Source organism: Lampetra fluviatilis, chromosome 35 (assembly GCF_964198595.1).
Source record: "Lampetra fluviatilis chromosome 35, kcLamFluv1.1, whole genome shotgun sequence".
Classification (NCBI taxonomy): domain Eukaryota; kingdom Metazoa; phylum Chordata; class Hyperoartia; order Petromyzontiformes; family Petromyzontidae; genus Lampetra; species Lampetra fluviatilis.
The window spans coordinates 5,865,261-5,886,083 of record NC_136309.1 but is presented as its reverse complement, the minus strand read 5'-3'; the positions used below and the strand labels follow the sequence as shown (position 1 = coordinate 5,886,083).

The window sequence follows — 20,823 nt, the reverse complement described above, 5'->3', positions numbered from 1 at the left end:
GATTCAAGAGCTATACCTAATAAATGAACTTGAACTAGTAATTCTAGATTTGAAGCTTTCGTGACTGCAAGGATTCATACTCTTAGTTCTTTCGATAAAGTCACGTAGGTAAAAAAATGAAATTAAAATTAATAAAAAATAAAAACAATAAAATCACGACGTTTCGGAGGCAACACAAGCTTCCGTCTTCAGGTGAAACTGTCACAGCAAAAAAATCTGAACTAGTAAGCATGCAAACGGTTGGCCCAACGTTCCATGTTTACTGTGACGTTACTGAGGGGACTCATTTCGCCTCCGCCAAGATGAATCAATGTTCGCTGTGAGATGAATCATTTAGCAGCTGGGGCGTGTGGCCAAGTACGACGAAAAACGCAACAAATTATAATTGAAATCATCTCAGAAGTCCCGAGTTATCCTCTTCCGCGAGACACACGGGGCTGAAGCACTGCTTACTACAGCAATGGTTTCGAATGGATAATACTGGGCCTCGTGACATTTAGCTGGAATACAATTGAGAAAGCCGATTTAAAATGAGCGAGTAGTTACACTACCTATGGACAATAGGGGCCGTCCATAAATGACGTCACGCGATTTTGGACGATTTTTGACCGCCCCCCTCCTCGTCATACGGCGTCACAAGTAGTCAGACCCCCCCCTCAAATATGACGTCACAAAGCTCTGCCCACCCCCCAAAACCATATTTCCATTTTTAAAATAAAACATGCTTCAAATCGCTTTAAACTATTGTCATTGTAGTGCGTATTTAATGTGGCGCTGCAACTCTGATGTTGTAGGAAAAAACATTTATTACAAATTAATTTAATTACGTAGAACGTGTTGTCTATATTTATTAAAAGTTGCGCATTTTGATGTGACGTCACATTTCTCAACCCCCCCCCCCCCTTCGTCACACATCGTCACAAATATCTGACACCCCCCCCCCCCTCCTAGGTGCGTGACGTCATTTATGGACGTCCCCATATCAGAATATTTATTTATGCTGGAGGAATGTCACCATTCGGGCACGCCCTCATCCAGCTGGTGGATTGACCGTGGCTGATGCTGAATTTGTGAATGTTTTCTGTGCAAAATGTTTAAAAATAAAAGTTGCCGTACTGAGGATTTTCGTTGTCCTCTCCGCCGCTTCCCCAACGGCGGCCGCCACGTGGCGCTCTTCCCGCGCTTTTTTACTTTCTCGCGCGCGCGCGCCCCGGCACTTAAATTCCCTCGCGCGGGCGTGACGTCACGCGCGGGTACATTCCCCAGAGCGGATAGGGATAGGCGGCGCCCGCCGACCAATGGTAGCGCGTCCCGAGGCAGCCCAATCGCGCGCATCCGCGGTGGGAAATATAGAGCGGGGGCGCGGCTCTAGCGTCCCAGCCCGCGGCGGTGGTGGTGCTGGTGACAGGCGAGGGGTGAAGGAGGAGCGAGAGTGAGGAGGTGGTGGTGAGTGGGTGGGTGAGGAGGTAGAGGTTGGTGGTGAGTGAGTGAGGAGGAGTGAGGAGGTGGAGGGTGGTGGTGAGTGGGTGGGTGAGGAGGTAGAGGTTGGTGGTGAGTGGGTGAGGAGGAGTGAGGAGGTGGAGGGTGGTGGTGAGTGGGTGGGTGAGGAGGTAGAGGTTGGTGGTGAGTGAGTGAGGAGGAGTGAGGAGGTGGAGGGTGGTGGTGAGTGGGTGGGTGAGGAGGTAGAGGTTGGTGGTGAGTGAGTGAGGAGGAGTGAGGAGGTGGAGGGTGGTGGTGAGTGGGTGGGTGAGGAGGTAGAGGTTGGTGGTGAGTGAGTGAGGAGGAGTGAGGAGGTGGAGGGTGGTGGTGAGTGGGTGGGTGAGGAGGTAGAGGTTGGTGGTGAGTGAGTGAGTGAGGAGGTTGGTGGTGAGTGGGTGAGGAGTGAGGAGATAGAGGTTGGTGGTGAGTGAGTGAGGAGGTAGAGGTTGGTGGTGAGTGGGTGAGGAGGTAGAGGTTGGTGGTGAGTGAGTGAGGAGGTTGGTGGTGAGTGGGTGAGGAGTGAGGAGATAGAGGTTGGTGGTGAGTGAGTGAGGAGGTAGAGGTTGGTGGTGAGTGGGTGAGGAGGTTGGTGGTGAGTGGGTGAGGAGTGAGGAGATAGAGGTTGGTGGTGAGTGGGTGAGGAGGTAGAGGTTGGTGGTGAGTGGGTGAGGAGGAGTGAGGAGGTGGAGGTTGGTGGTGAGTGGGTGGGTGAGGAGGTAGAGGGTGGTGAGTGGGTAGGTGAGGAGGTAGAGGGTGGTGAGTGGGTGAGGAGGAGTGAGGAGGTGGAGGTTGGTGGTGAGTGGGTGAGGAGTGAGGAGGGTGGTGGTGAGTGGGTGAGGAGGTAGAGGTTGGTGGTGAGTGGGTGGGTGAGGAGGTAGAGGTGGTGGTGAGTGGGTGAGGAGGGTGGTGGTGAGTGGGTGGGTGAGGAGGTAGAGGTTGGTGGTGAGTGGGTGAGGAGGAGTGAGAGGAGGAGGGTGGTGGTGAGTGGGTGAGGAGTGAGGAGGGTGGTGGTGAGTGTGTGAGGAGTGAGGAGGTGGAGGTTGGTGGTGAGTGTGTGAGGAGTGAGGAGGTAGAGGGTGGTGGTGAGTGGGTGAGGAGTGAGGAGGAGTGAAAGTGAGGAAGATGTGGTGGTGATTGGCGAGGAGTGAGGAGGTTGGTGGTGGTGGTGGATGGAGTGAGGCGAGTAGAAGGAGGACGAACAACCACCAACAACACCACCAAGAAGAATAAGAAGAGGAGGAGAGGGGTTGGACTGACACCAACAGCAAGTGGTGAGAGTGAGGAGGAGGACGCGGATGTGGAGTGAGGTGGATTGAGAGGGGGGAGTGAGGCAAAGACGTGGACTGACACCACCACCACCAACAACACGAGACGAAGCCAGAAGTCGTGAGGGGGCAGAGTAGCTCTGAGGAGGAGGAGGAGACAACGAAGTTGCTTGACGGAGGCGGGAGATCCGCGTCAGTCGCGCCTGTGGTCCCCGAGTGAGGAGGAGGAGGAGGCGGCGGTGCCGGGCGCGGGGTCCTAAGGAGAGAGGCGAGACACCGACGCGCGGGGAGACGCGGAGGTGGTGAGACGCTGAGAGATCCGGCGAGACGGCTCTGGCAGAGTAGAGACACTGAGGGATACGGCGAGAAAGAGAGACACTGAGGGATACGGCGAGAAAGAGACACGGAGACACGCGTGGGAGTGGGGGTGACCGAGGCACGGGTGAATCGCCGTGCGTGCGCCACGCGGAGACGCGGAGCGAGACGCCGAGAGACGCCGCGGAGGCTGCTCAGCGCGGACGCGAAGAGCTCCATCGCAACTTTTTTTTACTTTCGCTTCGTCGCCCGACAGGAGCTTGCGGAGACCCGGAGAGAGAGAAAGAGAGAGACACACACGGGGAGACACGAGGAGAGAGAGAGACACACACACGGAGAGACACGAGGAGAGAGAGACACACACGAGGAGAGAGAGAGAGACACACACACAGACGGGGAGAGAGAGAGACACACACACGGGGAGAAGAGAGAGACACACACACACACACGGGGAGACACGAGGAGAGAGAGACACACACGAGGAGAGAGAGAGACACACGAGGAGACACGAGGAGAGACACAGACACACAGACGGGGAGACACGAGGAAGAGAAGAGATACGGGTAGATACTGTACACGAGGAGAGAGGCACACACACACGGGGTGTGGGGGGGTGGCAACGCGCTGCTCTCCCATGGAAAGACCGCGGCGACACTGCTGAGAGAGGTGCCTCTCTCCACCGTCAAGCCGAGCCCGCCGTGGGCTTCGCTACAGTCGACTCTGGACTGTATTGACCTGTGAGGAGCCGAGACAAGTTTGAGTCGCGGCCACTGCTGCTGCTGCCCCCGAAGCGGGGTCAGGGGGGGAGGAGCTGTCCAGCAGCGCGTGCTGCTGGCCACCTCATCCCGCCGTGGGTGGTGGTGGTGGTGATGGTGACGTTCTTCGTGGAGAAGAAGATGATGATGGTGGTGGTGGTGGTGGCGGCGGACGTCAAGGCGGAGGCGATGACGAGACGCGCCGTTGTGATGATGCTGATGGTGCTGATACTGCTGGGAGCTCGGCCGCCCCAATGCTGGGCTCAAGGTGAGGGGAGCGGACAATATAACACGTGTACATATATACACGCAACATGCGTTGTACATGCACCGTGCGTATGCGAACATGAGTGCACTTAAGATGCATACACACGTATACACGTGCATGCAATATATACGTGCGTACGCGTTCGTGCAGGTACATACACGTGGTGTCCGTGTACATGCATCGCACACACATGTTCTCATACATGTACACGCGGGCACGCGACACGGGGAATGAACGTGGAAGTAAGTTCATGATACACATGCAAGAAAATAAGAAAATATACATGCCGCATTCACCAACCCGCACTGACCAATGTGGTGAAGTATGTTTAAACAACCCCCTCCGCCCCTGTAACCAACACGCCGTGAGAGGAGGGATTCCTCCAGCAGTGGAGTGACGAAGGGGCTGTCCGTACACGATGTAGCACAGCACGAACACATGTACACACGGTACATGCAAGATACATACACCTTCAAGTGAACGAGACGTACAATGCACACGTGTACTCGCATGTACACAAGTACGTGCAAGTGCCTGGTATACGGAAGAATGTGTATGTGTATGCCCCTGCAAAGCTATGCAAGTGAGTGATTTCAATTCTCATGATGTGCTCAATGAGTAAGACAGATGACATTTAGAACAAAAAAATGTACCGTGGATTTACCATGTATATAAATATCTGACAACTTCGGTTTTCTAAACTGGTTTTCCGCAATTGAGGACGTGAATGGTTGATTGGTTTCACCGAAAAGTTCCACATCGCTGCTCCCAGTTCTGGTGCGAATACACGCTTACAAATGTACCCCCCATCATTGTCAGTCAACCGAGTAATTCACCTCCTGCAGAGTGTGACGCTGGCGAATAGAAGATTCTCGCGCAAGTACAGGAGGCATGGGTGCAGGCGAATATTCCCGTGGTATGTGGAAGTAGATGCCGTACAATGCTTGAGTGTATTATTATATGAGTGGACAATTCACGTGCAAGTATGCAAGATAAAATACATCGTACAAGCTGCGCGCACGCGTGAAATACATAGCGTATCAGACAGAGATACCCCTTATAGCCTTGGCATGCTGTTGGGGCACGCGCTTTTAGCGAGTAGCACCTATGAAGGCCGGCACGGCACACGAGGGGGTGGCCAGCACCACGTCCGACCGCCTTTATATCCCGGACTGGTTCAGATAATCGTCACTGGTGGTGGCCGTGTGCGGGAATCGAACTCGGGGGGGGGGGGGGGGGTCGCCGGGTTCGTAGCGCAGCGTAGCGCTAACCGCGACACTACCGCCCCCCACATAGTAAAGGTGCATATATGGACGTGTACTATCCACGTGTCATCATTAGGAATACAAGTCTGGGGAGGTACTGTCGGATACATGCACGTACCAATACATGCACAACCTACCCACTGCTGGATGAGATCCTCCCCCACGCAATGCGGAGTTTCCTGAGCATGCTTTCACCACGCTGGTCATTGCGGTGTATGTGAAGTTGTGGGAGCGTAGATATGCCGCGCGCATAAGAGTACAGGACAACGAATGGTTTTGCTGCGCTGCGCCTCATCCGCTGCCCGACCACTCGGAGGTCCGTCAGCAGCCTATAACCACCCGCAAACGCACGGTGGTCACCCATCCTTCGGCTACACTGGTTTAACACCGCTTGTCTTCCGAGATCGGACGCATTCCGAGTTGATTCTGCTAAAGGCAAATACATATATCGCGCCAGATGGACAACCAGTGTCATACAAGGTGGCTGTTGTTGTAGTTGCATGGCATGGTAAATTCCGTACACATTGCCACTCCCTGGCAGGCAAAAAAAAGATCCCCCGTATAGCCTTAATCACAGCCTATTGGCGCAAGTGCGGTTAGCGAGCACCTATTAAGGCCGGTAAGGCACATCCAGCTGGCTGCCTTTGTCTCCCAAGTGCACCGGGTACTCATTTAAGGCTAAGTCGACCTATGGGGGAGGCGCAGGACTGGTTCATATATTCGTCACACATGTGAGCCGTGAACAGGAATCGAACTCGGGCCGCCGGGTTCGTAGCGCAGCGCCGCTAATCACTGCGCCACAGCTCCTACTACCGTACAGTGCAGCAGTTCCCGTGCAATGACCCGTGCACTGCTTAGCTTTATTTAGACTTGCACAGCAACGTAATGCGTCTCGAGGTGGGAAGAATATCTCTCGACACATCACTGAGGGTGGGTTTTAATTGGTCTCGTCTCCGCTTCTCTACGAGCGCGGATCCAACTCGACCGCGTTGCGCCCGGTTAGGGGGCTTGGACTTAACAATATAGTGCGATCCATTTATAGATCACAATCATCAGTTCATGGTCAATCCACTGCTGGATGAAGGAATGCCCCCCTCCCGCTTCCCCCCCAAGCCGCCACCTCTTTCGGTACTGCGAGGCAACGATCCATCCAGCAAACCTGCACGCGAGTTGATTTCATCGCTCCATATCCTTGGTCTCAATGCTTTCTATTCCTTGGCTGCCACTCCGTCATTCTTCCTCTTCTTCTCCATGGTTCATAATAACACTGGTCAACAAAAAAAACATTTTTTTCTGGCCTGGACTTTTGCAGCTGTTTTAGACTAATTTCAGGGTGCTGATTCCAAATCTGATCTCAGATTTGCTCTATCACATCTCATCTTTATGCTATCGGCATACCCCATTTTCATTGATTTTACTCGAAATTAACTCTGTCACTTATGATTGCACGTTGTTGCGAGTCAGTGACTGCTTTAGTGTTAAAATATGGTGCTGTATTTTTAGGATAGTATGTTTATAATATCATTTTATGTAGATATCCACATTTATTTCATATTTTTATTCTGCAGTTTTTATTGAAAATGCAATATTGGATATCTCAAAAACCTGATGTGATAGACAAAAACTGATGCCAGATTTGGAATCATCACCCCTAAATTACCTTAAAACCGTTGGAATATCTTATGCCAGAAAAAGTGTGTTGACCAGTGTATAATCCCTTCTAGCCGTGACACGTGTTTTGCCCGAGCTCATTTAATTTTATGAATCGTGTGGATGATTCCATTAACCCGCATTGTGTTCGGTATAATCCATGTTCTCTCTGTAAGTGTAATTGTAAGCATGCCATCTCTCTCTCCACGCTTCTGAGCAGAGAATTGATAGGAATAACACAACTACATTTTCATTTGAAACCTCTACACTTCTGTTGTTAAATTGTTTCACACTTTCCTGATACACTTTGCATTCCAACATAGCTTGTGCGATTTTCTGACAACCTGCAATTTGAGAAAGTCGTGAGAAATCGGTGGAGTATCTATAAATGGATCGCCATAAACAAGGACCCATCATTGGTCAAAGCCAGTCCGCTCGATGTAGGAATTTGTGTGGCCCTTTGTGCCATTGTCCCAAAGTGGCTTTTCGGTACCACCCTGGTTGGCAAATTCTGATAGCAATTTTATTGAAGGTTTGTATCTCTAGATTAGCAAGTCTCGAGTGATAGTGTTTAATCAGAAAATTTAAGTATAATAAAGGTATCATTGTATGCTTCATAGAGTATATCGTATTGGAATAAAATAAGACTATGATATGCAGAATATAACAATATATCTAAAGTGTGTGTTAAAACAGATGCAATATACACAAAGCTTTCTGTTAATGGTGAACACTGCCCATGGTGGACACCCCCAGATGGTACCAGCTAACCCCCTTGGCACACCGGCCTAGTACGTCGTCCGGTTAGTTTAGCCGCCTCTAATTGATCGTGGAAGATAAGTCGGCTGCATTCAGCGGTGCTCTCCAGATGCTGTGCGCGACGGGGTCGTAGCTTTATTCTATAATGAGGGTAAGGGTAACGCAAACACACGTGCGATGTGTGTGTACACACGGCGACCCGCGTGTGTGTGTGTGTGTGAGAGAGAGAGAGAGCGAGAGAGTGTATGCACAGCATGTGTATTATAATAATCCTTAAAAAAGACCCCCCCCTTTTGAGGCCGCCTAATTGCATTGACAGCTCAGTGAAAACTGTGGCCTTTTGCATTCGCTTAATATATTCACTTATTTACCCGGGGAGCCTTCGAAGCTGTAGCGCTCTTGTGAAATAATAATAATAATGCAATTTATTTATCGAGGACGGGACGCTGCTGCCGTGGTTGTAATGGTTAGCGGCGCATCGGGCTTGCAATTCTAGAGGTCGCCGGTTCGATTCCACCTCGCAGCGCGACACTCGAAACAATGGTGCAAGTTTCTTAAATCTCCTCTGTTCACCCAGCACCTCGCCACCGTGGCGAGATGTTAACTACCTTGCCTGGTATACAGGAGGACGTGGGTTCGATTCCGATTCCGACCCTGATGCCTGCTGTATATTTTGAGTTTGCATGTTCTCCCTGTGGCCGCGTGCTTTTTTCTCCGGGTCTTCTGGTTTTTCACTCCACGTTTAGAATCGACGTGCGTTTAGAGTATTTGGTTGTTATAAATTTCCACGTGATACGCCACTTCGTTGAGCTATAATTTGTGGCGAGGTCACTTCTGAAAAAGAGCCGTATGGCTCAGTGGGCCTTACCTGGTAGAGAAAAAAATGCGTGCGCCACAGTAAGTCAATGTGTGGGTATTCCCACCCACCTCTTCAAACACGTCTGGTCAGCGTGGAATAGTTGGTCAAATACCCTCCAGAGGGAATCTCGAGAGCTCTGTCCAGCGGAGGCCCTTCCACCAGCATTGACGGCCTCGCTGAGTCTCAAGACTCTCTTTGAAGAGAGTCCTGCACAGTGGTGCAGGTATGGGTGACCAGGTAGCTCATGTGCAGCAAGGCTCGCGGGGTCGGATGGGGCCTGGGCGCCAGGCACCGAATGTGAGTGGTAAATTACACAGGGGCCCATTCCATTAATAGTACAGGGATCCATGCCAACCAAACGTCGCCACTCAAATTGGCCCAACATCCAAATGTAACATGATCCTCCTGACAACAGTTTTTTTTTAATTCAGTGAGGCTGGATAATTAAGTGCCATTATTATTCCTTCTATTTATTGTGCAAGGAAGCCGAAGTAGCTGGAGAAAACCCACCACACATATGAAGGGGTACAACTAAAACATCCGCACGGACAGTTTCACAAACCCACTTGCTGTGCTGCTGCCATCTCCCTGGCCAACGCACAGCCCAGCGAGTTTGTGAGTTTTGTAAATCTCTACGTGATCCACCAACCCTTGCCTCCCACCACAGGGCTCGCTCCACCATCACACGCGTGGCATGGCGGAGAGAAGAGCGGAGGGGGGTGGAGGGTTCGTGGGTTGAATGGCCCAATCCTGGACATAGTTACGGATTGTTAACTAAAAGGCTGTAATACAGCAGGTGCGGCCGGATTAGGATAAGCAGTAAATAGTTTTGAATTTAGCCCGGATACTTGGCGACCCTTGGACCCATTTGCTGAATGTGCCGCTCCTCCGCTGCAGCATCCAGAGCTACTCGAGCGTCTGTGGCGGTGCTGCAGCCAACGCTGCCGCGGTTATTACTCAAATGCAATCGGACGTCGGCGCGACCTTTCGGCGCTCGACTGACCTTTCACACGTGCTCACGTGTGTTTGTGTCTGCGTGTGTTTGTGTCTGTATCTGTGTTTTGTGTGTGTATGATATGCATATGTGAGCGGTGGTGCATTGGTTAGCGCAGCTTTGTCATGAACCCGGCATTCCGAGTTCGATTCCGGGCCACGGCTAACATCAATGGTGATTGCTATCCGAACTTATATATGTATCTCTGATCGGTGGATGCAGTGGTACGCACATCCACAGCCATGGAGGTAATACAGCCACAGCCATCGTGATAGGTATACTGGATGTGGTGTGCCGAGTGCAGAAATATTATGGGGTCGTCAACCCAGACAGACTCGGCTGAAAATAAACCCGTTTTTGGAATGTATATTTAACTGTGTGAGTGTGTGTGCATGAATACATGAGTGTTCATGGTTGTGTGTATTGATGCGTGTGCATGTGAGTGGCCTTCATGTGTGCTCACTAACAGCACTTGTCCTCCACTACATTCTATCAGACATAGTGTGTGTGTGTGCATGTATATACACATGTAGCGGTTAGCGCGCTGCGCTATGAACCTGGCGACCCAGGTTCGATTCCCGCTCACGGCTAACACCAGTGACGATTATCTGAACCGGTCCTGGGCCTCACCTAGGTCGACTCAGCCTTAAATGAGTACCTGGTGCGGTGTGTAAACATCGCCACTGGGGAGACAAAGGCGGTCGGGCGTGGTGCTGGCCACCCACCCCCTCGTTCGTGTACCGTTCCGGCCTTCATAAGTGCTCGCTAACAGCACTTGCCCCTACAGTCTGTTAAGGCTATACGGGGGATATTTATCTTTGTATATATATGTCAATGTGCCCTGTACATATGTGTATGATTTAGTGTGTGTATAATAATATTTTTTCGCTCCTTTCCCTTCCTGCCTAATGAGCCTTTGCAATGTGACACCCTTAATTGCGAACAGTGCACGTGACTGTGTGTGCCCCAGTACCTATTTCTTTCCATGCAAGTGAATAGCAATTCTTTTTGCTATTAATATCCTGTAAGTGTACACAACGTGGATATACCTACAACAAAGCTAAAGATTCACCGTGTTGCCTTACCAGATTCAAAGGACAAGTGCTTTTGTTTGCGAGCATCTATAAAGGTCGACACGGCACTACGGGGGATGGGTGGCCAGCACTATGCCTGGCTGCCTTTATGTTTGTATGTATTGTATGCTGAACTTATTTCGCACCATATGTAGCCAACCTTACTACTAGGAGGTGCGGGGGAAGGACAACAAACGTAACGCAAAAAGCAGTTCTTTCTCCCGAATGGAAATGTTTATACACCACATCAGGTACTTATTTAAGGCTAAGTCGACCTAGGTGAGGCCCAGGACTGGTTCAGATATTTGTCACTGGTGTTGATGGGCCATGAGCGGGAATCGAACTCGGGTTGCTGGGTTTGTAGCGTAGCACGCTAACTGCTGCGCCACCGCTCCCCACACAACACGCTGACCAAATCGCCCAGAATATGCCCGGTCTCGTCAGATCCCAGAAGCTAAGCAGGCTTTGAGCCTAGATTGTGCTTCCATAGGCAACCAACATGCGTGACATGTGTTATAGGCGGTGGGGCTACGTGGTTGGCACCGGAGGTGCAGTGGAGCCAAATCAGTTATTGTATTCTAGATTTGAATCTTTCGTGACTGCAAGGATTCATACTCTTAGTTTTTTCGGTAAAGTCACGTAGGTAAAAAATGGAATTAAAATTAATAAAAATAAAATAATAAAATATTACGACCGTCACAGCCAGATGTGCTGTATCTTGATATTGTATCATGATGATTTGCTGTATCTTGATACAGCAAATCTGTCTGTGATGGTCCCACCTGATGACGGAGACTTGTGTTGCCTCCGGAACGTCGTGATATTTTCTTATTTTATTTTCATTAATTTTAATTTCATTTTTAACCTACGTGACTTTACCGAAAAAACTCAAGAGTGTCAGTTATTGTAGTCTACTTTTTATGCTCCCACATCTATGCTCCCCCGACTTCAACAACCCGCAATGACCAGCATGGTGAAGCTTGCTCAAATAAACCCCTAACGACCCGCAACGGTGTGGCCGAGGCGGCCTTCATCCAGCAGTGGATTGACAAAGCGACTGTACGTGTACATACGTACACACACACACAGACAGCAATCCTGCATTCCTGTCATGGGACGGGCACGTGCATTGTGCTACTAAATGTCTCATTCAAAACCTGTCGTAATTATGGGCCAAGGCAATGTGTGTGCGTGTGTTTTATGTCTCATCTCTAGCCTGACCAACAATAGCTGCCATTGTTGCGTGTGAGTGTGCGTGTTTGGGCGGGAGCGGTGGCGTAGCGGTTAGCGCGCTGTGCTATAAACCTGGCGGCCCGGGTTTGATTCCTGCTCACGGCCACCAACATCGGTGACGATTGCACTGAACCGGTCTTGGGCCTCCCCTAGGTCGACTCAGTCTCAAATGAGTACCTGGTGTGGTATGTAAGCATCACCACTGGGGAGACAAAGGCGGCCGGATGTGGTGTTGGCCACCCACCCCCTTGTGTGCCGTGCCGGCCATCATACATGCTCGCTAACAGCACTTGTCCAAACAGTCTGTTACAGGCTATACGGAATCTCTGTATTTGTTTCCTTAGGTTAGGGTGGAGCGGCAGTGTTTGTGGCATGCTCACTGCACTAATAACGCAACTGACCCAGGTTAGATTCCCAGCCATCGCCTACATGAGTGGTTTATTATTATTATTATCTGAACCGATTCTGAGCCTCCCTGAGAGCGACGCAGTATCTGGTGCGGTGTTTAAAACGTCAAAAACTTGGGAGACGAACGTGGTTCTGGCCCATATCACCCTCTCGTACGGTATGCCAGTCGCCTTCATATGCGCTCGTGAACACAGCAGTCAGTGTGGGCTCCACGGGGGAGGAGCTCTGGTTTCGTGTCCCTGGTTTAAAATCCGATCCACATGGCCAGCATTTCAATTGTTCGTCATGGTTTTTAAACCCATAAGAGGATGATGGATGATGCATTAGAAGCAAATGCGTGATGTGTGCTTTTATAACCCATCCACTAATAACGCGGCTTATTCGGTAACAACCCAAATGTTTGTTTAATAATCTGACGTTCCTGGCGCGGGTCCTGTCCACGGAGCGAAGCTTTGACGAGCGCCTCTCGAGTTTCATTTCCCTGTGATCAGCCGATGGTCACCGGCTCGCTTTGAAGAGCAGGGTGGGGGGTGGTGGGGGAGGGCAGTGACCGTCACAACTGAAAAGTGAACAAAAAGTGAAAAGAGTGGATTTGTCAAAGCGCCCGGAGGGTGGGTTTAGGGGGTGGGAGGGGTTAGTGGGAAAGATTGGTGATGGTTGGCAAGTTGATTAGGGCCAGTGGGAGGATGAGTACTCCTGGCTGGTTGGGTAGGATTGGGATCAGTGAGAGGGCTCGTACTAGTGACTGGTTGGTTAGTGTTATGGATAGAAAACTCGGAAGGTTGGCTAGTTGGTTAGAGAAAGGAACCCACCAACCTTTTATTATGAATAATACTGGTCGCGAAAGCATACGTGTTAAATTAGAGAAAGGAACACTAGTGGCTGGTTGGTGAATTGGTTAGGGATAGGACCACTCGTGGCTGCTTGGTGAGTTGGTTAGCCTCGCGTGCTCCACCCCCAAACGGGTGGTCCCTCCTGCCCGTAGCAATGCATGTGGCCTTTGCAGGATTTCGGTAAGATTTCGTTTGTGGTGTTCACAGCGCCTTATTAAAACGCTACGGGAACAGCAGGAGGTCGCCACTATTTATTATTTCGTGGCAATAATTAATTACAATTAACGAGGTATCTGTGCCACAGGGGGTCGGAACAAGTGGAGGCTGCTTGAGCTGTTGATGTAAAATTCGTTCCCGCTGGGGTTTTGTGGATGACGGAGAGGGGACGCGATGCAGGAAGGTGCCTGACCCCCATTTCTTCTATTGTTGTTGTCATTTTGCCCCAATTTCATCCCGATTGTGCGATCAGCGTCGTGGCAAGGGACGGAGAATCCATTCCGATCTCTCGCAGTGCAGTGGCCACCCTTTGTGCGAGAGAATGACCCGTGGAGGGTGGATCCCTTCAAGTGACCTTTGGTCCACACACCATAGAAGACGGCGGCACTTTTCCACGTGCCCGAAAAAATAAATGTCTTGTTCATTGCGCGACAGTAAAACCAATTATTTCATTCTGAGTGCTGAAACTGTAGCCAAATTAAGTGCATAATAACATTTTACGGGGTTAATTTTTGCCCAGCCATTGGTTACCGGGCTAAGACCGTCAAATTCGATATACGCGAAAACCTGTTTTAATCACTTCTTGGTCTATGTAGGTCTCTGTGGAAGCCTATGAGTCTCTGTACATTACTGGTGACTGGGCTGAGACCATCACGTCATGGTGCTTGAGAAACCCATTTTTATCTCAAGCAGGTTCCGTACCACCCATGGTCTGTGTGTGCAGCCAACCTCCACACCTGGGGCCAAAGTGACCACAACCCACTCTGTGGATGTGGTCAGTGACATACTGTGTCGCACATTGAGTGGCCCCTGACCGGACTCGACGGTGGACTTAGGGCCCTCCCTCCACGCTGCTGATGAAGCGACTGTCGCATGGCTTGGCAAGACGATAATAATACTTGTAATGATCACAAGCAGCTGAAACCCGGACTCGAACACTGGCTCTCAGCGGTGCCAACTCAGCACTCTAACCTCTGAAGCCATCCGGCCACCTTGGCTGACCCCATTTCTAACCCGCTTCTCGACTGAACCTCAATCCTGTGATCCCCTTTCCGACTGGCTGTCAAGACAACCATCCCTACACGGATGATAGCTGCCCGGGCCGCATCCTAAATTTGGGGCCAGCAGAGTCAAACCTGACATTTGGCACAAGCAAGATTGTACAGGGTCAGCCAGTGACCCTTGACAATTGCTACGTTGGGCCACTTGTGGGGCCAGTGATGGCGACGTCCGTGCAGGCCGACCGGCGTGATCTCATTATCTGAGAAATTGTGCCCCACGCTGCTCTGCTGTTGCTGTTGTTGCTGCCGCTCTCTCTGACTACGGATCGAGGACCTTTGACACCCACGGTAAAGGAGAGACGTTTATGGTCTTTATGGCTCAATAAACAAACAGAGTCTGGTGAGTACATTCTCCTTGAGTGTTAGCAATGGGTGGAGTGTCAGCAGTACAATGGAGTGTTAGCAACTCGTGGAGTGTTAGCTGTGGGTGGAGTGTTAGCTTTGGTTGGATAGTTTGTATGAAGGTTAGAATGTTAGCAGTCGGTGGACTTGTAAACAAAGGAGTGGAGCATGAGAACTGTATAGAGTCTTAGCAGTGTGGTGGAGTGTTCGTTGTGGCTAGGAGTGTTAGCTATGGAGTATTCACATAGATGGCGCAGTGGATTGTGTGGTGTGGAATTTCAGTAGCGGGTGAATTTGTATCTGTTCGCATTGAGTGGAGTGTTAGCAATGAGGTGGAGTGTCAGCGGAAGGATGGAACATTCGGAGTTGATGGTTTCTGAGCAGTGGAGTGAAATTATAGCAGTGGATGGATTTTGCGTGTTAGCCAACTAAGTGTTAGCAGGGCGATTGGGTGTTAATCGCGGGATGTCTTGGCAGAGCCAACGTGTTGAGTAGGCTACTGCGCCAAACTATGAACTTTTCTGGATCATGAGTTTCTCGTCATTTACAGAAATGTCGGCAAAGGGGTGGGTTTTTTTCTCTCTCTCACAACAAAGCAATTTGCGGTATACGGGATATTTCGTGGAAATAGCGACCACCAAACTTTTGTGAGTACATGCAGACACCCTTTTACGAGCGCACACATTTACGACTCGCTCTATAAAAACGCCGAACGCGGGACTGAAAGGTAATCTTAAAAATTGGGTCGGTGTGACATTATTTCAAATCGTTCCCGCAGATGTCTGCAGTCTCCACCGCCCCTCACGCACATGTGCAGCCCGCCGTTTTATTACCCAGCTCTTCCAAATCAAATCGCCGTGCGACTCCCCGTTACGGCGAGACTCTAGCCGCGCGGCCTTTTGCAGTCCTTCGGAAGGAACAGTCCATTCATTCCGTAGCATGTTACTGCTTTGTGTTCTGTGGGCGTGTGGCCCTCTTAAATCACAAACTGTCATTTGGGGACCTCCGCAATCGGCCACGAACACAAGGCGGTGTGCGCGCACGAGCGGGCTCTGGGATGGCTATGGGGAGAAAGGGGGGGGGGTGGTAGAGGGAGGTGTGGACAGAGGGCGTGTGCAGTGGGGCGGCAGTTGTTGGGGGGATGGGGAGTGGGCTGGGTTGGGATGGGTGGGGGCGCATTGTTTCCAATCTGAAATGGCTCTGAGAACCGCGATTAGAAGCGGGGAGCTGCGGGGGACCGCGGCCTCTTGTTGCCTCTCTTCCACGCTTGGCTGCCTTCCACCGCTACCCCCACCCGCCCGCCCACCCCTGGCCCTCCCCTCCCTTATCCCTCGGCTTATGACCCCCCTCTTTCCTCACGGCGGCACCCTCTTGTTCAGCCATTCCCCTCTTCTTCAGCCTCTCCCCTTCAGCTGCTCCCCCTCCACTTCAACTGCTCCCAAACTGACTCGACAGTGGCATCATTCGCTTCATTTGTACGGCAGTTACCCACCGAGACGGGGCACACATAAAGAGTGCTTCAGAGGTGCACTTATCTGTTTTGCAAGTCCTATGAGCTATGCTTCCCCCTACCCACCCCCTTCAAATTTTACGCTTTTGTGGTTCGGAAAATAATAAATGAATAACCCCCTCCACCATCTTCATCTCGCTGCCCTTGAAAATGCAAACTTTGAAAAACTCTTTGCAGCCGCGCACGCACAGCCAGCGTGGTCTCGCATTACAGCGATTTTGCCAAATTTAGCACTTCGTAACCCCGTCTCATTATTCAGCTGCGCGTTAATTGAACGGCGCCGGTGTAATTCACTCACTCGCGGTGAGAGCTGCGCTGCCTTTCAAATGGAATTTTGATCCGTTTATTTATTTTCATTTCCGCCCCCCTCCTTTAGAATTGTATTTTTCAAAGTGTGGCATTTTCTGCTCGAATGCCAATGTTGGGCACTCGGGCGGAAAGTGGAGGTGATGGGAGGGCAGCGGTGGTGGACGGGGAGCAGAGAGAGAGAGGGAGAGAGCGGTACAGTGGGGGTGGACACACACGGGTGGTGGTGGCATGTTGGGGGAGGGTGGTGCCACGCAGGCGAGCAAAGGAGTGGGGGGGGGCGGCGCAACAGGGGTCAAGCGATTTCGCGTGAGTGACAGAGGCAGGAGGGCCCGGGGTTCGTGCGCGGGCTCGTCACGCGTCCGCTCGAATGCCCACGTCGTCGTCCCAGCAAAATACAAATTGCAAGCGGTTGCATTATTTACCGACGCAAATCATTTGCTGTGATTTCAGCTGCCGCTTTCCATTACGCCTCCGGTGCCCGGGCACGCGGCGGCGCGCGGAGACGCGCGTCGATAGCGTCGCAGATTTACACGCGGACACGGGGACTCACGGCTCCCCCGTGCAGCACCGTACGACCGCCTTGTGCCCACCGTGGCACGGTTAGTGGGGGGAAGGTGGCGCGGTGGGAGTTGACATTATGCGGTCCGGTGCTGTCACCATTACCTTGACTCATTTGCCCCCTGGATGTAAAGGAATGACGCGACCCAAAAGAGTAAGCGGCTCTTACAACAACTCTCTCTGTCTCACCTCTTTATGTTCCAATGGGATCTATTTTTTTCCCTTTATTGACGAACGTGTTGAGAGTTTTGTGCTATTTTTGTGATTGTGCACCGCTTGCCATCGCAGCAGCAGCATCACCAAATAATGTGTTACAACTGCGTAGATTTTGACGGCTGTGCTGCGTGCGTGGGTCTCCGACGTGCGGCTGGGGATGGACGTCGTGCCGAACAAGACGGCGCTACAACCCGTAAAGCTCACTGCAGAGCTCGGCAGCTATTATCCTGCAGATACGACACCAGGGCAGTGTGCTCTGGGCTGTCCGGCGTGAGTGTGAAGCTCTGTTAATGAGACGTTAGACTTTATAGCACTCCGGTGACATTACCGCGACATCACTCCTGCACATTTCAATGTGACGTCAATGCGGCGACATTACAGCGGGTGCGATAATGGGGCGCGTGCCCGTGATGTTAAACTCTATTCCTCATTACCAAAGCTTCAAACTCTTACCGAGCAGCAGCCTGGTACACGTAGCAGTCTCGGTTCATTTCTCCGCGAAATAACTACTTGTGCATTCTGTTTTCCTTCAAGGAGGAGAGGTCTGAGATAGCGGCCGGTTCCGTTGTGTGGCCCCCTGGGCCTGTGTCTCAGCTCGGCCCTGGCTTTTGCTGGTTGAGGGCCACCTGTGAGGTCAGCCGAGTCCTTAATGAGTCACTCGCACCGCGGGTAGTGTTGGGGCTAAAGATAAATGCGGCCATGCATGACTGGCAGCATGCCAGTGCGTGTGCCCTTCCCCCACGCCTTGTGACAGGGTAAAATACAAACAGCACGCTAGCAGAACCCGCCCTATCCATCTTTAGCACCGTTCACACTGGGCTCCAAAGTGTACATTGCTCCCTGAGAACGAATGTTTAAGGGTGCTTTATAAATTGGCTATGAACCCAGCGATCTGAGTTTTAACATCAGTGGCGACTGATATCTGGACCTGTCACCAACCCGCACTGACCAGGGTGGTGAAGTATGGTCAAACAAGCCCAATGATCGACATGGTCATGGGGCGTCTACATGTACAAAATGAACGTGTACAGACTGTTTTTGTCAATCCACTGCTGGATGAGGGTCTCCACTGCTGGATGAGGGCCTCCACTGCTGGATGAGGGCCTCCACTGCTGGATGAGGGTCTCCACTGCTGGATGAGGGTCTCCACTGCTGGATGAGGGTCTCCACTGCTGGATGAGGGTCTCCACTGCTGGATGAGGGCATCCTCATTCCGTGCAGGCCATTCGGATATTTGACCATATCTCACCACGCCGGTCAGTGCTGGTTGCTGAAGGGGCACCTGGCGCCCAACCCCGCTTTTTCAGCGAAACTTCTGTGCCTTCGGCTGATATTAGGAAAGGAACGACACGCGCGGTGACATACACTGTGGGAGGACACGCCATTATTAACCGTTAATGACGCGCATAAAAAGAATATATGGCAAATTAATTACAATTAACCTAGCTTTCTGCGAAACCCATGACATTAGACTAATGAAACTAAATTAGCGATATACGATTTTACAAAGTATAACTCTCCTACGCGGTGACCTCGGGAGGGCCTCAAAGTAATCAAGGTGAACAGCCAGTTCATTGTGTGCGGCTTGCCTGTCGCCGGAACAGCTGTGTGCGCGCGAGCTCGCCCTCGCATGCCAATGAAGTGCGACTGGGGCCGTGGGGTCCCCGCGTGCAACGCCGCACGGCGCTTCGTGGGATCTTGGGATTGCCTTGGGTGGCATTTGTAAGACTCGAGATAAGACGCCACATTAGTATTTTATCTGGATTTTCGCTGAAATTACCGCTGGTGCTTACGAAGCTCGGAGAACCAAACAAAGGCTCGCCGAGCCAGACCAAATGACGTGTTCTATCCCTTTCAATCAGGGGCATGGCGGTTTCATGAAGCTGATTAAACACCTAACGCGTACGCGCGTGACATTAATCGCGTGAAATCCTTAATGAGAAACTTTTATAGTGTCAGGATGAGTTCCATTGTACCCTTATGATTACTGAAGCGGAAGGCCTCTGTTGTCGGGGCTCCGCGTCCTCTGAATCTTCGGGCTCTGATATGTCAACGTATTGTCGCCGCGTATCATTTGACCACTACCGTAGCAACAGCGCGATAGGGTTTAACATTTACGTAAAATTTAATGTGAAGTGAAAATCGATTCCAGCCATTCTCAATCCTCCAAAGGATAACGGTCTCCCACATACCATGTCAGTCATGGTGGGGATTTTGGCCATACTTTACCACGCTGGTCAGTGCGAGTAGGTGATGGGGTGGGCGGGGGGAGGGCAGGACCGTTTTTGATGTCACCAGCGATGTTAGCCGTGGCCGGGTATTGAAGCTAGGTCGCCAGGTTCATAGCTGCTCTTGCTAATAACCACCGTACTGACCACTCAAATCCCCCCAAAAATGTTGAATACCCTCTATAAAAGAACATGCCCCGTGAAATAAATTCCAATATTTCATTAAGACTCAGCAGCCTTCTGCCAGACACGGTTTCAAGCACTCGTTAATTGCAGGTCGCATGAGTGCAGTGCCGCAGAAGGCTCGAAAGACACGTGCAAATTAGCGGCTCGATGTTGGTGAAGTATGTGCCACACCTGGGTGTGAAGGTTATGGGAGTCACGGCTGGAATGAACCCTCCTCTGTGTGGTCTCGGCTATGAGCGGTGAGTCTTGGATTCTATATATTTTTTTCGTTGGGGCCGCCAGCAACACCGTGATATCCACCGCCGGGGGGATGAAATTGTAACGTGACCTGCCGTTAGTTAATTCGCGTGCTATCTCCTCCTCGCGTGCTGTTGTCCAATATGTCCGGTTAACTCCTATGCTCCACTCTCAGGGGCATTGGTGGTTGGGCATCTTACAAATTGTGATAATGCTGGCTAGGGTTTCCTGGAATCGCACTCGTGAATGACTCTCTCTCCCCGGAGAGCATAGGAGATGAGGGTGGGGTGTGGGAGAGGAGGGGGGGGGTGGGCTGGTGGGGTGGGGGGCAGGGGGTTGTGTGTGTGGGTGGGTGAATGGGTGGCTGGGTGTGTGTGTGTGTGGTGGGGGCTAATCTATTTTAAACAACAACAACTGGCTTGGATAAATGCGAATGTTATTTCTACATGTTATATCCTCTGCACTCAGCATTCTTTCCTCAGTAGCTACATTCCCTGGCAGCCGCAGCAGTCGGTAGATAATCGCTTGCTTGGTCTGAAACACAAAGACAAAGATCCCCCGTATAGCCTGAACAGACTGTTGGGGAAAGTGCTGTTAGCGAGCACCTATCAAGGTTGGCACAGCACACGAGGGGGTGGGTTGCCAACACCACGCCCGGCCGCCTTTGTCTCCCCAGTGGTGATGTTTACACACCGCACCAGGTACTCACTTGAGGCTGAGTCGACCTAGGGGAGGCCCAGAACCGGTTCAGATAATTGTCACTGGTGTTGGCCGTGAACGGGAATCGAACCGAGGTGGCCGGGT

At 51.3% G+C, this 20,823-nt stretch overlaps 1 protein-coding gene across 1 annotated transcript in view; it reads left to right on the top strand.

Annotated features, from left to right (window-relative positions):
• The first annotated feature begins 2,536 nt into the window (after positions 1-2,536).
• The window catches only part of SDK2 (sidekick cell adhesion molecule 2), a 315,464-nt gene continuing 297,177 nt past the window's right edge, over positions 2,537-20,823 (top strand). Inside the window, exon 1 of the mRNA XM_078872818.1 lies at positions 2,537-4,082. Within this exon, the coding sequence (XP_078728944.1) occupies positions 3,929-4,082 (154 nt within the window). The 5' untranslated portion in view covers positions 2,537-3,928. The remainder of the gene's footprint in view (positions 4,083-20,823) is intronic.